Raw genomic sequence first — 23,629 nt, forward strand, 5'->3', positions numbered from 1 at the left:
TAGAGGAAGGAGGCCACTCCCCAGGTGATAAGTGAACTTTCTTTCCAAGGCCATCAAAATCCCACTTCCTTTTTGCACCAACCAGTCGGAGAGCTGCTCGGTAGGCGGGGCGGGAAGGTGGACTGCCTGGCTTCAGAGCACAGCTGGAGTGCGGGCTGCTGTCCGGCGTCACTCGGAGTCCTTTTGCGAGGCTTCTGGGAAAGCTGTGCTTACAGCGGCGCCGCTAGCAAGGGCTTGGGACTCAGGACTACCAGGACCCGCCGTCCACATCCCTGACTTCAGCTCCCCCGGCTGCTAAGCAAAAGGAGCCTCAGGTGAGCCCGGCATGCTGTGCCACCCAGGACAGAGCTCGTGATCTGTGCGCGCATCGGAGCAGGGTACAAGGATGCGGAGCGGGAGGTGAGGGTGTGTGGAGGGGGGCTAAGCAGGAGCAAGGATTAGTGACCCTTTGGCCTGGCGGCAAAGGTTATGGTCTGGAGACTGGGGGAAGTGGACCGGAGACTGGGGAAAGTAGCCGAAAGACCTGGGGTAGTGACCCCGGAAGTGGAGAAAGAATTCAGCTAGAGGCCCTGTTGTCCCCACCATTGCTCAGGAAACCAAACTGGTGTCATTTCCCTGAAAGTCCCCACAGGACCGTCTTCAGCTTAGCCCACTGCTGAGCAGCCCTGAATCGGGGCCAGAAGCTGGGCTCACTTGTAGCTCAGCAGCAGCACTGTAGTCAAATCAGCAGTCCAAGTTTGGTTCCCATTGCAGGAAGGGAAGGGAAGGGGAAAAAAACAAAATTGAAGAGTCAGTCCTTCAAAGAGCCTGGGAGCTCTTTAAGCCGTGTTCCTGTGGATTCTGACTAGAACCCAAACCATGCCTAGCATTCTAGAATAACAAAGGTGGGAATACAAAGGGGGTAAAGGTCAGAGTGGAGAAGACCACTAGCTCCGGATTCAGGCTTCTGTTACAGCATAGCCTTGAAATCGGACCCAGTTTCTTCATGGATATTTTCTGAAATTGTTAACTAGTACAAGACTTAAAAAAAAAAGAGTCACTTTTTAAAATCCCATCACTTGTGACAAAATCTTATCTCTTGAGTTCCAGGCTATCCTGGTCTATAGAGCAAGTTCTAGGATAGCCAGGGTTACACAAGAGAAACCCTGTCTCGAGAAAAACAAAATAAACGAACAGCAACAACAGAAGAGTTCAGTCACTTTGGCATCAGTTAATATAAGTTGCAATAAAGAACCAAGTGAAAATCAGTTTTCACTCTATCAAGAACTTGACAAAGTCCCCACACCTGCAGCTCTCCCCCTGGTTCCTGTGTGGATTGATTTCTGTCATCTTATTCCTGGAAATTGGCTATGATCACCTCCCAGTTCCAAGACAAACAATTATACTTTCTCCCGGCTTAGCAATAGAAGCTAAATGGTTAAGTGCAAGTGAAGCGTGATGAAAAGCCCTAGGCAAATTGGGACTTTTTTTCCTTTTTGAGTTTTCCTAACAACAGAGCTTTCTACCCAGGCACCTACCACAACAGGGCCACTTTGAATCATGAACAAACACAAGGAGAGAGGAGGTGGTAAGCCAGATAGAGTCCCTGCATCTGGGCCGTTAGCATCGGGCTCCTTGAAGGAGCTTAGAGTAAGGTGGAGACACTGCCTGCGTGGCTGTCTCCTGCACCCCTCTGGTTATCACCTCCAAATACCTGTCCCCCCTCCGCTGTGGAATTGACACCTTGTTCGTTCCCCTGAATGAAGTGAGATTCTAGCTTCAGGATTTCTGCTTGTGTCTTCCCACCTGACTGTGATGCTCCCTGCACACACCCACACCCCTAACGCTGTGGCCTGGCTGATGATAGATACTTTTTTTTTTTTTTTTGGTTTTTCGAGACAGGGTTTCTCTGTGTAGCTTTGCGCCTTTCCTGGAGCTCACTTGGTAGCCCAGGCTGGCCTCGAACTCACAGAGATCCGCCTGGCTCTGCCTCCCGAGTGCTGGGATTAAAGGCGTGCGCCACCAACGCCCGGCAAATAGATACTTTTTTTTTGAATGTGACTTTTATCTATCTTGAGGTCACTGCCACTACTCCCGTGTAAATCCGTGCCCATCATTTTCACTCAGCATTTTCAATGTTCTACACAATATACTTAGTTTTCTTATCAGTCCTGGGTCTCTCGGTTTACTGGTGAAGGGTTTGTATAGAGTTTTGCGCCGTCTACAGTATAGACATGTAGACTTTATACTGTCTCTATATAGTATAGACAATATATATATATATATATATATATATATATATATACTATATGTATAGTATAGACTCTGAATAACCCCTTGAAACCACAGGATACTCACAAAGTGAATATTTCTTCAGGAAGCTTTTATATAAGTATATATGCCTCTGTGTACACAACACATTCTTGTAGTACAGTGTTAAATAAGTAGGACTCAACGAACCAACTCTCTAATTAATGTGTGTCAACAAAGGGTTCTATTCATTTGCAAATTAAATTCTTGGAAAGAAGCTTACATCGCCATTGAACTACTGATCACAAGAATAAACTCGAACCTGAGGCTTTGCTGTCTTACATAATCCCTTTTAAAATATTTGCTAACCAATTTCAATGAAAGTTGGAAGGTTTTTTTTTTTTTTTTGGTTGTTTGTTTTTTCTTTTTCAGTGAACCAAAGACAAGAATATGAAGATGTGAGAAGAAACCATGTTAATTCAGCTAGTTAGTGAACTGAGTGTCATTCAACAACAGCTTTAGGTCCATGGGCCTAGGTGTGCCATTTATTAGCAAGCAAAAAAATACCGAATATTAATGAAAGAGCTTCCCAGAAGGGCATTTTGAAATCATGCAGGAACCTAGTAAGCATAACTGGGTTTCGAGACGTATGTCTGCTTCCTTAAACTTACTTTTCATTCTTGTGAACACTTGACCACTACACCTTCAGTAGTTTCTGGTTGGTGTATAATTTATGCTCATTCAGAGTTTAAGCTTGTTTCCTTTTTATGAGCATGAAACAAAGATGTAGATTTTGAGAGAGAAACTTCCTATTACAAGGGACATTGCATTTGTAAGCAATGTACTTCTTGTACAAGTTTACAGTCAGGGTGCCCTGTCCCCAGACGCTCACCAATACCTTGAAGTACCCATTTGTGGAAATATATGTGCATATTTATCTGCCTCTGTTTGACTATCACCATTTCCACAATTTAACAGATGAAATATGTTCATGTTAAATGTTTACCAAATCTTTCCAAATGCACAAAGCCTACTTAAAAATTTAACTAAAAAGTACTTGAAAATCATTTGGTTTATGACTAACTAAAACATTGCCAAAAGTACTTGAAAATTATTTGCTATGTGACTTACTGCGGTTTTGCCTTACTTCTTGGACTACTACTAATTTTTTTTCTTTACTCACCGTGATATCTCATTCAAATGCTCAGCACTTTGAGATTCTAATAATTGTTTTAAAGCAGTCTGGTGTTGCTGAATCTTGTCAGGGCATATATTGACATTTAGGCTGTGAAGAATATGTGAGCTGGTTTATCTCCTACAGTGGATAATTTAAGGAGAGGCATTTATTCTTACACATTTTACAAGTAAATTCTAGTTAAACAACCTCAATCTCATTTGTACTTATTTTATAGACATGGCTAATGTTAAAATATTCCAAAGTGCTTTTTTTTTTAAAAGATTTATTTATTTATTATGTATACAGAGGAGGGCACCAGATCTCATTATAGATGGTTGTGAGCCACCATGTGGTTGCTGGGAATTGAACTCAGGACCTCTGGAAGAGCAGCCAGTGCTCTTAACCTCTGAGCCATCTCTCCAGCCCCCCAAAGTGCTTTTAAAAGCAACAGAAATTTCAAGATCCCAAGAGATAGATGTTTTCTGTACCATGTATGGATTGTGAAAACGTAATCTTGGTCCCTCGTGGTTTCTCCCTGGCCCAGGTGGGAATGTTTTACAATTATGAAAAAAACCCGGAAAAGAACTGAGGAAGAGATGGCTCAGTAGATTAAGGCATTTGTGCAAGCACAAGGCTTGCAGGTGGATCAGCAGAATCGACATGTCGGCCTAGCAGGTGTGGCCACTGCCTACAGTCCCAGCTTGTAGGAAGCAGAGAGGGTGGCTCCTGTAGTTAGGCTGACTAGATAGGCCAGCTGGAATTGGCCAGCTCCAGGCTTAGTGAAAGTCCCGGTTCAGTAAACAAGGTGAACTGCAATCAAAGAAGACACCAGATGTCAACTTTGGCCCTCTCAACTACAGTCCATATCTACACACATGCAAACATACATATCCACATGCATGCATACCTCACACACAGTTGAAAGAAAAAAAAACTTTCTTAATTAAAATTATTAATTAAAAAAGAAACCCCAGAAAAGAAATGGGGATTTGCTATTATAATAACAAAACAAAAATTATATATAATTGTATTTATGTATACTTTATGTATATTAATATGTATATGGTGCTGCAATTTCCTATAAATGTGTCACGTAATATAGTTGCAAAGAAGAACTCACTAATCAGGATATTTCTTAAAGTTCTTTATTTGTTCTGAGGAAATGGCAACTCCCTGGTGCAATCTATATGTGAGTTTATTACATATTTTCCCTCCTTTGGGTACATCATAAATATTATTTCTTTTTTCATGAAAACTTTCTGAAACTTAAAAAAAAAAAACAAGAACAGAAAACACTATGTAAAAGTCATCAGGTTGAAATAATGAGTGGCATGCCTCAATGAGGAACACATTGAAGTTATTTTCAAAGGTGTGCTGACAGAGCTCTGCCAAAGTGAAGGCAGAGGATCATTTCTACAGCTAAGGAGACTAGTCCGGGTGGGCAGCCCACATGCAGATGCCTTCATTCATTAGACACATGCAGCTGATTTTAAGTGACACATGGACAGGCTTAGTGGCAATGTAATATTTTACTCTAGAGCCCACACATACAATTTTAAATCTTGAGATGATGTTAACATCCCAGGTGAATAAGAACCCACATTTTATTCTACAGGTTTTTCTTTTAATAAGTGCCTCTCCTCACGATCATAGATAAAGTCTCAAAATTACTAAATAAAATAATAAGAAAACATCAAAGAGAGACAAACAAACACTATTTGGGGATTTCTGTGCAAGGAGGAAATGTTCTCTAGCTCCCAAGACAAAGGAATCCAGTGTCTTCTCAGTTGGTTACCTTATGCAGACAGAACTTTTACACCACCACACTCTTAAGGTCCACCTGACATGGCTTAGGAATTCCCCTCTCTCTAGCATGCCCTTCATTTCCGGTTTCACAGAAATTTCTAGACCAAAACAGCCACATTTTGAGAAGAAATATTTTTAAACAAAGATCCCATAGTCAAGCTGACTAGATAGACTAGTGGGAGTTGGCAAGCTCTAGGTTCAGGGAAAAACCTGCCTCAGTAAATAAGGTGAAGTGCAATTGAGGAAGATACCAGGGTCAGTTTCAGCCCTTCAAACTACAGTTCCTGTCTACACACAGGCAAACATACATGTATGCATGCAAATGTACATATATATGCAAATATACATACCCACATGCAAATATGCATGTCCACCTGCATGCATACCCCACACAGTGAAAAAAAAAGTTTTAATTAAATTGTTAGTTCAAAGCTTGAGATGTTGAGTTGGTTTATCTTGAACATTAGATGATTTAGGGAGAGGGATCTCTTCTCATTTTATATTTGAAATCAAAACTATGAAAGGGTTTTTTTTCCCCAGTTCTGGGCTCTGTTTATGAAATTTAAGAAACATAAAAGATTCAGTCCCTTAACGTTTTTGTTTACTTGAGGCCATAGGCTCAATATAATAATAATATAATAGTATTTGGTGATCTTGCAGAGGTCCAAGTCTGGGTCCCAGCACCTACATGGTGCCTCACAGCTGTCTGTAACTCCAGTTCCAAAGGATCCACAGCCCTCTACTGGCCTCCTCAGGCATCAGGCACACACGGCGCACACACATACATGCAAGCAAAACCACTCAAACACAGACAACAAGAATGAGTAATTCTTAAAAATATAAATGATGCAGGTGAAAACTTAAAAGACATTTAACTCACATATTAAATAAAGGATACTACCTATTTCTACTCCAAGATTTGTCTTACTTTTAATTTAATATTTTATAAAAACTGATATTCCTTTCAATGAATAACCTTTCATAATGAAAATTTGATGTTGAGATAGATGGTCATGGCATTCTGTGTGGATTTCATTTCATGTTTATATATATATATATATATATATATATATATATATATATATATATGTATGTATTCATATAATAGACTCTGAAAGATTAACATGGCCCTATATAACCTTATATTCTACTGTAATTACAAATGCTTATTAGTTTATTATTAGCCCTATGGATTAATTAGAGAAAAATATGTATTTGTATTTCTGCCCTTAAGGATTGCTGAGAGCCACTGGAACTGGTTACTGGTCAGTTAATACAAAGTCACGTTCCTTTTGTTTGAAGTAAATACAGAAATTTAATGAATAACACAAATAACTTTTTAGATTTATTTTAGATTAAACCTATTGAGATTTACTTGATCATTGCTGAACTTCTTGCATACAAAGTACTTAAAATTGGGGTGATAGTACCTAGAAATAAGTATTTCATTAAGATAGGAAATTTTTTACTTAAAACTGCCAGTGACAAACAATTTTGAAGTGAAGTAGAAGATGGCATTTGCTTCTTGAGAATACTGGATTTAATTACTTCTGTAGTCACATTGACTGGATGATTTGTCGCTCAGAATTGCACAGTAGAGGGAGTTAGTAAAAGGACAGCCAACACTGGAGTGTGCCAGAGAAGAGGAGGCGCCAACTGAATTCAGGAGGATCCAAAGTTTTGTAACAGAACTTTAGTCTGCTATGCTTCAGTTGTAGCAGTAGACACCGAGTGAGTTGTCATGCAGAGCACAGTATGTGGTACCTGGATAGTAGTGGAAAAGGCTAAGATGGGGTCCAATTACTGGGAACAGTACGGAGTAAAAATTTTGTTGTAATGCATGCTTCCGCAATAGTTAGATGCAGTCACTCGGATTGTCAAGAATGCTGTTACCGTTAGAACCTTAATCATGTTCCCTAGTAAGAAGCAACTTTTAATCCACAGAACAGAATATCAAACCTTCTCAAATTTGTGACTCAAGTTGGGTAGGACAGTCCATAGATCCTGGATTTCAGACTCCAGTCCTATGCCCTGGAAATTCACTTCTGATCCCTTGCTGGACCATCCCTACAGCTGAGCTCAGAGATTCATATAAGAGCCGCATGCATCTTTTAAAAGTGCAGGTTGTGAAGGCCACCCATTTAGCTCTGCTGCCAGTTGGAGGGTCTTTCAGTGTTCCCTCTTGGATCCTGTTTCCAAAGACTCTTAGAAATATGTTCACCATGACCAGCTGAAAACTTCTGAAATTTTACTAAGAATAAGAGTATGGGGATGAGGATCAAACCCAAAAGTTTGAGTAAGTGGATCAGGCTAGACTAGACGAATTCGGAGGACTAACCGGACCTGTGCCTGGGTAACTCCTGAGCACCTTGGAGCAGTCACATCACTCCTATAAATCTGTAAATAATGCACTAATGCCAGATATTATATTCTTTTTTCAGAGTGGTTTAAATCATGGAGAAGCAAAGTAAGTAATTCATGTTGAATATTTAGGCTTCTGCTTTATAATATCATCTGATAAGGCATTACTTGATTGTAATGTTTCATTCAGTTCTTGAAATTGCTTTTTTGATTGCTGTTATGCTATTATCCTCACTGTCTTATTCAGTATTCTAGCATAGAAAAGACAGACACAAATGTCAATACCATTTAATTAGTAACAAGAAAGCCACAGAGAAAGGTATATGTTAGGCGTACAGATGTGTATGTTGGATAGAGCATACTATGTCTTATTTTCTGGGCTTTTGGGCACAATTTATATACATAATGATTATTCTAGTCATACTAATCAAAGAATAACATTTTTTGTTATCGTTCGTTCTGAAAAGTGTTCAGATGTATACTTTGATGATGTGTGTTTTATAACATTCACATTGTTTAGAATTTCATAATATTGATCAGGTTGTTTCTATTCTTTTTTTCCCTCTCAGAAAAGTTCTAAGTAAAACATATATTAAGTCTACAGTAAAATATTTTGCCTTATTAAAATTTTGGTTCTGAGAAGAAAAACATTACATATCTTGGAAAATAGTACTAGTCAAATTATTTTCTCAGAAATGTATTTTTTTCTTTCTCTCATCTTTGTTGAGATGGTCAAAATTATCCATATCTTATGATAATCTAGCTTTGACGAGTATATTTGACAACTTTCAGGCCACACCACTTAGTCTTCTTAATGACTTTTTTCTCAACCCAAATATTCATAAAACAAAATTAAAGCCATTGAAATGTAAATTTGTGTAGGTGGGTGCTGTTTTACATGCTACGAGCTCATTCAGCTTAGAGAAATTCATTTGACCATTGGCAAATCACTTTTTTAATCATTATATTCAAATAGTTACATGCATATTGGTATATTTGTGCCAAAAAAGAAATAAAATGTGCATGTATATGAATAAGTTTACATAAAATATATACATATCTATATGTATACATAAAAATAAAATTAAATATTCTCTAGTGATAGTTATCTCATAGGTCTATGATTTTTCTAAGCTACTTACATTAAATTCCAAAAACATAAAACACATGCCATTCTTTCAACCATATGAATCAGTTTTCGTAGTGTGATTGAATCAAAAGTCTCCTTCAGGTCAGCTATTTTCCAGGCCATGAACTCAAGGCTGTTTCAGTTCTACTTGGCATACAGTCTTGTCACTGTGCACTGCTCTTCCCGATGCACATCTTATTTAAGCTGACATGCATGTACCTCTCTCTCTGAACTGCAGGCATGCAAACAGAGGCTCCTCAGCCAGGAACACACTTGCCGGCTGGGTATGCCCCTCAGTATCCACCGGGAGCCTTCCAAGGTAAAATACTTGTTACAGAAGGAAAAGTAACACTAATCATTTGAAATTCGGAAGGGAGAGAAAGAAGGGGTGAGGCACACATGTCTTTATCTTAGTAATTCTCTTTCAAGAAATTATATGAAAGGAATTTTGGCAGCTTCGCTCTTTTTTATTTTCTTTTGTCCCATGTGTTTTCCATAGGAATATTTTTTATTTAGTAAGGGTTATTTATAAAGAAAAGCTGTAAAATCTGGAGCATGTTTATACTGAGCAACAATGTTTCACTTAAACACACAATTAAGAGTTAATTTTATAGACTGCTCATCTGTTGTGAAGACTGTGATCATGTCACAAGAATTAGGACAGTTTTCCACGGGTGTTTTTGAGTCATACAGGACTGGGCATTAATTGTGTTCAGTGAAGTCATGAATCAATGCAAAGGCTCCTTAACACTGGAAGCTACTTAGGGTTCTTGTTGCTTTGCAACATGGATGATGAACAGCTGTATTCTTAACCAGGCTTAAAGATGCAGGTCTGTAATCCCAGAACGTAGTAAGAAAAAGCAGGTAGATGGTAAATTCAAGCATTTATTGAAAGCCTGATGCAAGATAAAAAACACAAATAAGGCCAGGATGAAGCAAATTTGTAGAATGCTTGCCTTGTATGTGTGAGAACATAAATTTAATCCCCATTACTAAAATAGAAAAGAAAAAATACCTTAATGGTTTAATTATGATGATTCTTGTTTTTCGTGTCTCAGAAAAGTAGATGAATCATATCATTATATACTAGGGATACAAATCTTATGTCTCATTTTGAACCAATGCATAAAATAATGGAAAGATTTCCATGTAGCAAAAGCAGTTGTCAGCATTATCCAACCTTTGCAAATGCCGAAGTAGATGGTTTATCCAGACTTTCCAGTAGCAGGCTATCCACGTCTTCAAAAAACAACCTGAAGGTTACTATCATAGTGCACTGATTGGGAAGAAGGGTTTATGCAGTCTGTTCTCTTTGCTGAGCAAACAGATTGTCATAGATACTGCTCTGTGGAGCCCAGATCTTTATCAGATGTTTATAATTAAAGAATACAGTCCGGCTAAGTTTCATGGTCCTCACGTAGTTGTTGGCAGCCATGCCTTCACTTAAGAGCAACTTAAATGTAGCAGAACAAGGACATTAGTAGACCTGTGATTTCAGGGACTGGTAATTTCTGAATTACCAGGTTCTTTTACTATGAGACCAGGCTTGAGAACCTCTGCTGAGTTCCCAAAATACGATGTTGGGAGAATTTCCAGCAAATGTAAAATGTGAGCCAGAGAGTTAGAGAATGGTTTGGTCTGCCTCATAGTTAACTTAGAGTAGGCACGTGTGTCTCCCTCTTTCCTCCTGGTGAGGGCTTCGGTGTACTCTTTCATTCCACTTTAAACACATCTCATCAGTCCTTCACATAGAGAGCCCTTTCCTTCTCATGGCTATGGATCAGGGTAAAGTAATCTACAGAAAGCAACCACCTCCTGTGCCACCATCTTGTTCACAGATTCCTTCACATCAATGCACGTTTTTGTTTGTTAATGGATGGAAAGCTGACTGTAAGCCTCTTGAGTCAGTTCTTTTTGTACCCCTGAATTCTACATGACAGCCTGCATAAATTTCTCCTTGATGACCCTTTGCCATTATAGTCAGAAATTATTAAGGCAATTAAGGAGCATTGTGAGGTATAGTAATTTTTCTAAGCCTTGTTTTTGAGTGAGACATGGATTTTTGTCAGAAGTGTTTTATTTATCAACTGTGGATTCTAAGTGTTAAACTTTGCGTGTCTTTCGATGTGAAATCATAGATACATATAATCCTTTGAATATATATTCCATTTCTATGTAGTAGCTACTCTGTAGATAGACTTAGGAAGCTCACTGTAATCATTCCTCATTGGAGACTATGTAGCATACTTGTATTAATTCACTCCTGTTTTCTGTTAATTATTGAAAAGTTTGCTTGGGCCTGGAGAGTTGACATAGTAGTCTCTTACAGAGGACCTTGGTTTGATTCCCAGCACCCATATGGTGGTTCACAATGGTCTGTAAGTCCAACCTGAGGGGATCTGATGCCCTCTTCTGACTGCCACAGGCACCAGGCATGTGCATGGTACACAAACATATATACGGGAAAACCCCCCATATACATAAAATGAAATAATAAAAAAAATTTCTCCTAGCTTTTGTTATATTCTTTGGCTAATCAATTGTATTTTCTAGAGCTTAGATGGAACTACATAGTAAGATTTAAATTTATAATCATAAGGATGGAGATCTCTTTTTTCAATGGACAGAAAGAACTTCAGAGGAATACACTGAATTAAAACTCCTGGCAAAGAAGTAGCTGGAATGTACTACAAAGAATGATTTGTCTTTAACTACATACTAGGATTTCTCAGCAGTAACATGATAATATTTAAGTTAAACAGTCCTTTTTTTCCATGGAATTTATCATCTTTGCTGGATGATGTTTATTTAGTAACACTCCTGGATTCCACCCACTAGATCACAGCACCATCCTCCTTCCCAGTTCAGGGTTTCTGGAAATGGTCCATATATTCCCAGTTCTTCCTTTAGGAGATGGAGAAAACTCTTTCCTGGGTCTCTACACATAGGATATGCTGCTTTCTGAAACCCCAGAATTATCCTCTATTCAGACTGCCGTATCTTTAGGACAGAGATTGTTTTCTTCCCCATTCCCAGTTATTAGAACCTATTTTCTGTCAGATAAAAGTTACAGGTTCGGATAAATCCTATAGGATTTCTGAGAGAATAACTCAGTTTATAGATGATTGGGATACTTCTAATGAACTGGTTTTTCTGTAAAATTATGATTTACTTCACTTGCTTTCATTTCAGGACCTCCAGAACAGAATGGCTTCCCTACACCCCAGTATGGCTACCAAGGACCCCAAGGTCCTTACCCAGGGCCCCAGGGTCCCTATGCAGGGCCTCAAGCTGGCTACCCAGTCCCACCAGGAGGCTATGCAGGTGCTGGCCCAAGTGGCTTTCCTGTCCAAAATCAGCCAGCGTACAATCATCCAGGTGGGCCTGGAGGGACCCCATGGATGCCAGCACCGCCTCCTCCACTGAACTGTCCACCTGGGTTGGAGTACTTAACTCAGGCAAGTGTAAATGCATGAACTACTCATGAATGAACAAATGCGTGCTTTAAGTTTTTAAGCTGGAGTACCAGACCCCCCAAAAAATTCATAAAAGTCTAAAATAGAAAAATAACATTTTCTACTACTAGACACTTCTAATTCTGCTAGGTCCGATTCACTTTTTAAGGAGAATATTAGTGTGCAAAGTGATTATGTTTTCTGTAGTTTTGAATTTACCTAGACAATGGTTATTAAGCACTGTTTTAAATTCATTTTCCTACTCAGTTCATGTATTTTTTTTCTTTTCACCGAATCATTATAGGAAAATCTCTGCTGTACAGGTGTTATAATCATCATGATTCTCAGAAGAAAACAAGATGGTGCAAAAAAATTATATACCTTGTCCACGACAGTGGGCCTGGCCTTCTAATCTGGACTTTGGGACTGAACTCGGTGTTCTTTTATGTTGACACCAATTCACGCCCTCATGATATGACTCACATTTTTACCACCAATAAAACTCACCTATGCTCTTGCTTGTGTCCCTTGAATGGTACAGTTTTTTAAATCCTACAGATAAAAACGCCATGCATATGCCGAACTACTTGATAACGAGTTACAGCTGTGTTGTTTTTCCAACAGTGCAGAGGTTGTACCTTAATCTACTGCTGTTTTAGCCAACAATTATGGTTCCGCAATTACTGGCCTGCTTGCTTCTCTGGCACTGGCCCGACCTCTCAGGCTGTAGCCTGGCAGGAATTCTGTTCCCGCAGGCACTGGCTCTGTGGCTGCTGCCAAATAAAGCTTTTAATTAAATCTCTATTGTTCTGTTTATCAGTAAGACTCAAAAAGGCTGGGGTGAAAACCTGCTAGCTCAGAGAAGTTGGGCAGCAACTAAACTAGCTGACCTTCTCTCTCTGCTGGCATCTCCAAAAGAGAGCATCCTTCCACTCTGCCAAAACAAAGGAACCCAGTCAGACACTCTGTGACTCTCTATGATTACTTTCTGTCAACTAGTTGCTGATTTGGCCTCCTGACCCAAGGTTTATTTTATTTAATTAACACAAACATAAACTCAGGGTTCACAGTGTGATCAAATATTCCACAATACAGCAGTATGACTTTTAGCCTTTATTTGATAAAGGAAATTAGGTGAAATAGGAGCAATAAAATATGTTCAATTGATAAACATAAGCAGATAGCCTTGTGATAACCATCCAGTTCTCAGTCAGTCCAGCATCTCTGTGGATACTCTGTACTAACCACCTGATTTTCCACAGGTTACTCAAAAGTGTAAGATGGAGAAAGTCTTATCAATCATTTGATCATAAAATAACTTCAAAACAGATTTTATAAAATTAGGATCCTATATGTATCAGGAAAAATCTACCCATACTACAAATGATGTCACTGATCACACATGATATTTTTTTATCTGGTAGAACAGATGCTTTAATAAATTGATGGAAGTGTTAATGAATATTGCTTGAGAAACTTTTAGAAAGAATGATGTTTTATACAGACTGGGACTTGTTATAAATCAGATTTATTTGACTAAAATGTTATCTTATAGTAAATAATTTCCACAAATGTTTGCAAATTTAAAGATATTATCTTTTAAGTAGAAAGCAATATGAATATGAAATGTTGATTACTTCAAGTATTCTCTTTTTTTCTATAACAGATAGATCAGATTCTGGTTCATCAGCAAATTGAACTTCTGGAAGGTATGTATCCATTGTAATGATGGTATTTCTAGAAACAGGGGCAGTTCATACTGTTAAGGGCCTGCCAGTTGCCTGTCTTACAGCACTATTCTGTGGGAGGTTCAGCCAGGAGGCTTCAGACAGCTCTCTTGCAATGGTCCTTCCTAGTGCTGCGATCCTTTAATACAGTTCCTCTTGGATATATAAGCTTTAAAATACTGCAGTGTGCCGGGCGGTGGTGGCGCATGCCTTTAATCCCAGCACTTGGAAGGAAAATTAGAGGCTAAAAAATGTTTTTAAATTTCATGACCAAGCTCAAGATTTCTGAGGTTAAAAATATTAAAAGAGAAATAAGTTGGATAATGATTGTCTGCTAAAAATCAGTTGAGTGACAGCCAAGTGTTGAAAGAAGTTCCCATGAATGCTGAGCTCAGGGACTGTCTCAGACCCACCAAAAGCACGTCAATGAGTTCATCATGACAAAGAACATCTCCAGATAACCAAAGGTCCTTGCACATAGATGGCATAGGGTATTTTGAGCTTCGGCAAATTTTAAATAATTATTCATGGTTTGGGGCAGTCTTCTGATGAGCCATAACCCTAGTATCAGAGGGCTATGAACAAGGAACAATATTTATTCTGTCTTCCTGGCTGAACCAAAAATAGAAGATCGCAGTGTGAAAGTCAATATAGCAAGTATTTGAAACTCTCTGGGTGGGAGAACTTAGCACCCCTCTGTTGGCCCATGGTGTCATAACCCTTGTAGGCTGTGAATTGAAGATATGGCTGCTAAGCACTATGCCCCTTGTCTAAAACCCCCCTTCCACTTTGAATTGTTTATTTCTGAGCTAAACATGGCTTCCCTGGCCCAATGTCCTGTTCAGATTCACGTCCATTTTCATTCTCCTTATTTACATCTGTGCTTTTAGAAAAATCCTTCTTATTGCTTTTGCTCAAATGGTGGGGAAAAGGCACTGCGTGCATGCATACACACACACACACACACACACACACACACACTGATTCAATTCACAGACTATAAACATAACAATCACTCTGTAAGCTCTAAAGCAAAACTCTGCCAGATGAGAAGACTGGGCATTTATCCACACACCTAGCCCCTCCTTCTCCCTCAGCACTCCACCACCACAGACACTGAAGCCCCCTTATGATAGTCCATGGAGGTGGAGATGGAGCTTGCTCCCTTAGGAAGTCTCACATATGGACAATGTCTTTCCTTCTTACCTTCATCTTCTTCTCCTTTCCCACTGCCCTGTCCTGAGTCCAGATCATCTCTGCACTGCTTGTCTCCCATTTCCCACTGTTCCCTGCAGCCTCAGGCACACCTTTCCACTGCTACCTTAAGAGAGAGTCACTGGTCCTAGCAAAGTGGTGAATGTGGTTTCCCCTGTGTGTTTTCAGTCTTAACAGGCTTTGAAACGAATAACAAATATGAAATCAAGAACAGCCTTGGGCAGAGAGTTTACTTTGCTGTGGAAGATACTGACTGCTGTACTCGAAACTGCTGTGGAGCAGCAAGACCTTTCACCTTGAGGATCCTGGATAATCTGGGCCGAGAAGTCATGACTCTGGAGAGACCCCTGAGATGCAGTAGCTGTTGCTTCCCCTGCTGCCTCCAGGAGGTCAGTGTGAAGTTCCCACAGCAGCCGAGGAGTGCAACAGGAGTTTTCAAGAATGCATTAAACCTGGACTGTGTGGCTCTGGTTACATTCAACATGCACTCTTCTTGTTTTTGTAGATAGAAATCCAAGCTCCTCCTGGTGTGCCGGTCGGTTATGTGACTCAGACCTGGCACCCTTGTCTGCCAAAGTTCACTCTCCAAAACGAGAAGAGGCAGGATGTTCTAAAAGTTGTTGGTCCTTGTGTTGTGTGCAGCTGCTGTTCAGACATTGACTTTGAGGTAAGAAGTATCACAGTGTTCATAGGATGTGCTTTGCTGACATGAAAAGAATATACTACTCCTATAGGATGTCGCTAATGCATGGCCTAAATAGTTTGAACTGATGTGTGCTCATCTGGTTAATGATTAACAATTACTCTGATTAAAGGTCAGTGTAGATAAAAAGCAGAGGTCTGTAGTGGGGAAAAAAGGGAAAGAAAAGTTAAAAAAAAATCTAGCACTTAAAACTTTTGTATGTTTTGGTGAGGAGATAGCTTGGTTGACAAAGTGCTTGCTGTACAGGTATAGTAATCTGCATTTGGATCTCCAGCATCCATGTAAAAAGCATGACGTAGAAGCAAATGCCTATGTTCCCGCACTGAGGAGATAGAGACAAATGACTGTCTGGGACTTGCTGCCTAGCTGCATTAGGAGTTCAGAGACACAGTCTCAAAAATAAGGTTGAGGGCAGTCAACCATATGTCCACAGACTTGGCTTCCACACAAATGAATACTGATGTTCACAGACACAAACACCTACACCCACAGTATACACACATACATACTAACTGGTTATACTTTGTATTGCACGTTTTAAATTAGAAGAGTAACCAAGCCTCTAAAGTGGGTTTCCCGGACCCTTTCTTCCTTCTTCCCTTGTTCTGCATTACAAGCTCCAGCTGTTCTAGGGAAAGTCTGCACTTTTGGTATTTAGAATTCTGACCAAGATGTCAATCTATATTTTCCCTGGAGGAGGTGGGACACAGTCATTTGCCTATATGTCACCTTCTTACATGGATGCTGAGGGTCCAAATGCAAACTAATATACCTTACTAATGACAGTTTCAATATGATTAGTTTAAAAGTCTCATCTTAGATGAGGTTTTACTTTTCACAGGTTCCGTTACCCATAGTCAACAATGGCTCTGATAATATAAAATGGAAGGTTCCAGAAGTAATACTCTATAAGATGTAAATTATACCCTATTTCCAGTAGTGCGAACTAACCTGAGGCTGTCCTGCTCCATCCTGACTGGATGTGAGCCATCTTCCTGCACACCCTCCACAAGGTCCTACACGTAGCATCTTAAACGTCAGTCAGGAAACCCGCTCTTCTGCTCTATCACTGGATGACCAAGGAGCCTTTATGCATTAGCCCAATGGTTTTCAACCTTTTGAATGCTGCGACCCTTTAATGCAGTTTCTCATGTTGCTACTTCTTAACTGTAATTTTGCTCCTGTTTTGAATCATAATATAAATATCTGATATGTGACCCCTGTGAAAGGGTTGTTGGACCTCCATAGAGGTCATGGCCCACAGGTTGAGTAACTATTAGCCTAAACCTCCACATAACCTCTTCAGCCTTCACCTCACTCCCTAGCACTGTTCAACTCACTTCATCAAGGGAAGGGTTAATAGAAAATAAGATTTTTGAGAGAGACACGCATTCCCATAACTTTCATCATAGGGTATTATCATATTTTTCTATTTTACTGACGTCTTTTTTAAAATGTTTAGTTTTCTTGATTTATACAATAAACACTATAACAGGAATTGTATGAACAGTAAACCATTTTGCACTTTGCTAAGTACTTTTTGCATCTCCAGTCCTTTATCAGTATCAGTCTTGGTTTATGTGGCCCTTTATGACTGACTATAAATGCTTAAGTGACAGCTATTGCCTATAAAATACTAAAATATTACAAAAGAGGATTTGTTTTAAGCCAGCTTATCAAAATGATGCAACTATAATGGTCCTTGATTTCATGTCAACATCACTACATTCACATCATGACCTTTAGGTCAGCTGAGTTTCTGGGTATTGATGGAAGCTCAGGTAGATGGTGCTAACTTGGACCAGGAAGTGACCTCCCATCTGCTCAAGGAAAGTGGGTCCTAGGATTTCAGACACCATATTTCATTGCCTGGGGGACCAGCCTCCAGCAGCACAGGGCTCAAAGGGAATCTATGGAGTCAGCACATACTAATAATCCTTTTTTATCTGAGGGGGTAAGGGGAAAAGCTACTCTCTCTCGATGATTTCCTTTATTCTTCTGTGTTCTTCATTCTGTGTTCTATATTCTCTTTTCTTATCTCTATCCAGAAATGTTCTTTCTGTCTTTTTGATGTTTTCCTTCTCCTTCTAATTTTCTTGATGTTTCCCTTCTCTCTTGTTCTTGATGTTTTCTTTCTAACTCTCTTATTCTTGATGTTTTCTTTCTAACCCATTTTAACTCTATTCTTTCCCTTACAGCTTATATACCCCAGCAAAATTTTTCAGGCAATATAAAAATCATAATGTGGTTACATTCTGTTTTTCAAATGAATGATTACAATGAATACAAGTAGAAAAAAAAAAAGCATGTTTTCCACATCCCTTAACATGATTAAACATTTTATATATTATAGATGAAAAACAAATTATCCCAAGAACCCACATACATTCATACCCAAGCAACTTGATTAACAGAGTATAAACAAGTAAGATATTCTTTTACTGGCAGGCTGCGTTTTGTGGTTACAAAGAAAGGACCAATCACTTGAAAGGTAATCCTATCAGGAATCACAAATATAAACTTTTATACATGAAAAAGTATCAGGGGCTGGAGAGATGGCTCAGAGGTTAAGAGCATTGCCCATTCGTCCAGTGGTCCTTTGTTCAATTCCCAGCAACCACATGGTGACTCACTACAATCTGTAATGAGATCTGGTGCCCTCTTCTGGCCTGCAGGAATACATGCGGGCAGAACATTGTATACATAATAAATAAATCAATCAACCTTTTTTTTTTTTTAAGGCAGTTAAAAAATCCTTTAAAAAAAAAGTATCAATTAGCTCTACTTTAAATCTTTAGGGTATATATCCAATCATCAATAGTTTTTTATATCAGGAGATTGAGGGCAGAAACGGGTATAAGGAATTGGTCATCCCTGTTGGTTATCAACCCATCCTAGCAAGAAAGGCACATCAGCTAATGATAATTGGGCTGCTTTGTCTTGTTCCCTGACCTTAATGAATTCCTCACTCAACTATGTGCTTTTCTAAAACTTTACACTATCTTCTTGTGTTGTTCACCTCAAAGTTATTTGACAAAAACATCTTAGGTTTAAGTTATTTTCAAAGCTTTGTTTCAGCTGTGATGCACTCCTAAACTTGTGAACACATCTCCCAACATTAAGGTTAAAAGATTTTAAGCTAGCTGGGCTACTGGGACTCAACTGTTTTTCTTAATCATTAAGCTAAGCCACAGTCTGTATGGCTCCTCAATAGAAACTCATGTGTTCTAGCTATGTGACACTTCCTTGTTTCAATTTTTTTTATCATCAAAACTCTATTTAAACTAACATTATTATTATTAGTATCAATTAGACAGTACAGCTTAGGAAGAAATCATCTTCATAATGATCTACAGGTGAAAATGCCCAGTAGAACAGGATGTTTCCATGAGATAAACACTACATTACAGGCAGTGGGGATCTCCCCACACCCATTCACACCATGCCAGATACCAGAGAAAGATGGCAGCAGCAAACATGTAAAAGTAAGCAGAAGAAAAAAACACTCTGCAGTCTGTGGTCTCGGAGCCTTTTCTATCTGAGATTCACCCACCAGGGAGTTGGCTCCTAGTGGCTGACACCTTGAACTTCAATTGCCACCTGCTGCTCCTCTGACATGGCCACCAGCACTAGGACTGTACCCACAGCTGCTCAGTAGGTGATACTACTCATTGGATGCGCATCCAGGCGAAGCCAGTAAGCCATGGTCAACACTCAAGTCATCTGCCATCCCTGTCATCAAATTAGATGTATAACAAAACCTAATTCTCAAGGACCACAAAGTGTACTATGCCTGGTGTGGGTGTGGAGTAAAGGTACTATTCAACGAGCAATAATTTGTGACTTCATTCATATTAGAAGTAAACATAAACACAGTTAAGGTACCATCCTCCTCCAGCCACACCAAGATGTTGACTGCCACCTGAATGTCCCCATGTGTACTTGGTGGATCCTGTCAGAGGCCCGGGCTTTAAAGGAGGCTGTTCCCTCCTCTGATGCCTTTTGCAAGTTTGGAAAGGACATACCTCCTCTTCATTTGCTTCATGCCTATGTATACATACTTTGGTGAGCATCCACATGACCTCTATGGAGTGGCTTTAGTTAGTGCCCTATCTGTTCTACTGTAAAATGGGGCCTTGGACTTTCCTCCCACAGAGCCCCAAATCAGAACCTTTTTCACATTGGCAATCGGATTTTACATGCTTCTCTTCTCTTATTTTTTACTCTTCATTTGTTATCAAGTCCTACCCCATCTCTGCCCCAGGAGCCTTCCATGGAGCTTCTTACTGGTTCCTTCCACTCACCAGCTGGTCTTTCTTGACTTTTGCATTCCTTCAGCCCCTACTGCCCACCACATATGGGTGGCAGTGAGCCTCTACCACATTTAAATGTCAGACTACAAGAAGGCTAAGTTTCTTAAAGCAGCATTTGAGCAGTATTTGCAATTATTATTTTCCCAATGGTTCTAGAATGTATATCAGTGAAGTATTAAAATTTTTTCTATTGAAATTTTTTTTGCCTTAAGTGTCAAAATTTATATTGTCTGTCTCAGCAGGAACCAGAGAATGTTAGTTTTGTCAGTCTACAATTAATAGTTCTAGGGACCTACCTAAATCTGTGAGTGCTTACTAGTTTATAAAATCTAATGCAATATTTGTTTCATTGAATTGCAAATTTGAAAGTATGTTTGACATTTAGTTTTGGGAAATGTTTATGACTTTATTTTTGTTATGCAGCTCAAATCTCTAGATGAAGGATCTGTAGTTGGCAAAATTTCCAAGCAGTGGTCTGGTTTTGTGAGAGAGGCCTTCACAGATGCAGATAACTTTGGGATCCAGTTTCCCCTAGACCTTGATGTGAAGATGAAGGCTGTGATGCTTGGAGCGTGTTTCCTCATTGTAAGTCTGTTCCTGCTAATCCTCTTTATCAGTGGTTTTCTTAGTGTCATTCTGAAATCATTCACCAAATTGTGTATTTTGGATTGACTTATTTCAGTATTCCAGAATGGCTTATAAAATGAACGTGCTTTTATATCATTACTCACAGTTCAACTTGGTCTGATTCCTTTTAACATGACACTGGACACAGTCTAGTACAGTTGATGGAAGAGACTATGTCCACCCATGAGACAAAGGTCTTGGGGCTTACAGTTATTCTACAACACAAAATTGGTGTTTTGGGGAAGACGGCGGTTTTTTTAGGCACAGACTAGGTCATGAAGAATTTAATTAACCTGTTCATTTAAAATTAGGCAAAGTTGTTAGAAATCCACCTTTACAAAGATAAATCCTGATGACTGTGTGATAATTGGTTGGAAAGGAAGTGGCTGTGCAATTGTTCAAGCCAAGAGATTAGCAAATCGATAGGAGAGCACGAAAAGAAGAGAGAGCCAAGAAAGTCTCTACGATTTGATAGAAATCATAGAGCAAATCGATAGAAGGGGAACACGAAAATAAGAGAGAGCCAAGAAAGTCTCTACGATTTGATAGAAATCATAGAGGAAATGTCAGGTTAGACTTTCAAAGGGCAATACAGTCTGGGGAGACAATAAGCCTGCTCAGAAGAGAGCTGCCTACTGAGGGCCAGTGAACTCCACCTGTTACGCTTTCTAACTAAGAAGGCTGCATCAGACCCAAGTCAGAAGCAGAACCTGGAACTCTTGTTACTAGAGGCAGTCCGTTTCTAGAAAGGACTAGCAGGAGTTAAGGAAACAAGATAAGAAAAGATTTCAAGGGGGGTATGTAAACATGGTATCTCGAGAATTGATGACGGCGATAGTCAGGGAGAAGAGGTGAATTGATTACTATTAAAATGGGAAGGGAAGGTGGAGCTTGCAAAGTTCTATTTTCCCATTGTTCTGGTGCTGCTTAGTTTTTAAAACTTGCCTTTGTATGTGAGGATTGTTCTGTTTTGTTGTTGAAAACTTTTCTTTTTGTTTTATTCAGGATTTCATGTTTTTTGAAAAAACTGGAAACGAGGAACAAAGAGCAGGAGTATGGTAGAAGTTTCTTGAGATTCCTCAAGAGATTGAAGGACTACATTCTGATGGATACTATCTAAAAGGAACATACATGGCTTTTTGTCTTTTCTGAAATAACTGTATCAATTAACCTATGATGCCTATACCTCCCGTTGTACAATTGTGCTTTCAAATTATAATTTATTTTCTATACTTCTGTCATATATTTGGTTTTATACATTCTTAAAGTGTTCACTGTGAATTAGTGCATTTTTACACATAGAAATGAGCTTGTCAAAGAAAAATGCTTCGGCTCACAATCTTTGATTCATTTTCCATTTTATAAAAATTTAAATGTTATTGTAATTTAATATGAAATTACATATTAAATGTAATTATAACTTACACAAAAGACCTGATGTTTTATAAATACTATCCATTTAAAACCTTTAAAAAATGTTCCTGTTTCCTTTACCTTAGGGTTAACTACTACTCAACATAGTTATTAGTAAGAAAACAGTAAGTATGCTTTCTTTCTCCCTTTAGAAAATCTGTATAGTTATGTAAATCTCCTTCTATACTTTTCATACCAATAATACATTTATAACATAATAATGTATTATAATATAATAATACCATGTATATGTATATACATACATATATGTGCTTTGGGGGACAAGGTCTCATGATGTACCCTGGCTAGACTGGAATTTGCTATATAGATCAGGCTCTTTGAACTCACAGAGATTCTCCTGCTTCTGTCTCCTGAGTGCTGGGATTAAAGGCTTGTGCCACCACACCACACCCCACCTGATAAAACTGTTATTGGCAACTTTTAAGTGGCTTCCAGTGAATAAAGGTGATAGGTTTTTTGATTACCTGCCCCCCACCCCCATAGTAGGTTTCTCCACTGATGCAGTAAGCCAGATTAAGCCAAATTAAAAAGACCAGGTTTATTGGGCCAAGTGCTTTAGGGTAACTTTCCAGCTGCCCAGAGGTGAGGCTGGTGGGTGGTGGGGGAGAGAGAAACCACCTGGCAGGTCTCGAGGCATGGGTTTAAATACCCTGTAGACCGACTCTTGAGCTTCAGGGAAGGAACCTGGACTTTTGGGAGTGTTTCTGAGGGGCCAGGGTTTGGAGAGGGATGAGTGCGGCCGACATGGAGTTTCCAGCCAAACAAAAGGAAGTCACAGTGTTTTTTGCCAAAGGAAGACTCATTTTAAGGACTCAAAAATTTTACATTGGCACAGTGTTGAAACTATTTTCTCATAAACTGTTTAGCTCCTGTATTCTAATATTTCTAGAATAACTGTTCACTGCTCAGATGTTAAGTAAATGGAACATATATAAACCTCAACAATTATTGACTACAACAACAGTCAAAGACCCCAAATAAAAATTTACAGATCTGTTTTTAGCTTGTTTATGTTAGGTCCAAAGTGCTCCCCCCCCCCAATGGCAGTGCTGTTGGCAATGTTCTAAATGACAGTCTGGACTCAGCTATGGCTGGACTCTGGCCAGGTAAACAGCAGTAGTGCTTGCTAGTGGATACTCAAAAACCTAAAGGCCCATTCCTTAGAAATCTTGTCAGGCAAGCATTTTGCTTGACCGGAAAAGCGATCATTTGATTACTTCCCTTATCCACCCCCTCAATGGTCATGCAGTTCCTGATTTACCCAAAAGAGCCTGCAAGTGATCAAAGTCCCCATCCAGTTTCTAGACTCTTAGGATTCCCTTGCCCCTCTGCCCTGCTCTAACTCCCAGCCAGTTCTGGGGCTCATACCTCCCCCTGCTACTATTCCTGTCTTCAAACTGGCAAGGCTCTTTCTGCCATTTGCTGTTTTAATCACCCCGAGACAGACCCAGCA

At 39.3% G+C, this 23,629-nt stretch overlaps 1 protein-coding gene across 2 annotated transcripts; it reads left to right on the plus strand.

Annotated features, from left to right (window-relative positions):
* Positions 1–22,218, plus strand: LOC114690951 (phospholipid scramblase 1). 2 transcript variants are annotated; one of them, XM_028865982.2, is made up of 9 exons: positions 1–314; positions 7,654–7,679; positions 8,941–9,021; positions 11,895–12,160; positions 13,824–13,866; positions 15,268–15,488; positions 15,605–15,766; positions 20,539–20,700; positions 21,748–22,218. In XM_028865982.2, exons 2-9 carry the CDS (start codon positions 7,667–7,669, stop codon positions 21,802–21,804), a joined length of 1,005 nt encoding a protein of 334 aa, XP_028721815.1. In that variant the 5' UTR covers positions 1–314; positions 7,654–7,666; the 3' UTR covers positions 21,805–22,218. The 2 variants fall into 2 exon arrangements, with proteins under 2 accessions (XP_028721815.1, XP_028721816.1); XM_028865983.2 differs by lacking the exon at positions 7,654–7,679.
* Positions 22,219–23,629: the final 1,411 nt, after the last annotated feature.

The sequence above is a fragment of the Peromyscus leucopus genome, chromosome 7 (assembly GCF_004664715.2).
Source record: "Peromyscus leucopus breed LL Stock chromosome 7, UCI_PerLeu_2.1, whole genome shotgun sequence".
Taxonomy (NCBI): Eukaryota; Metazoa; Chordata; class Mammalia; order Rodentia; family Cricetidae; genus Peromyscus; species Peromyscus leucopus.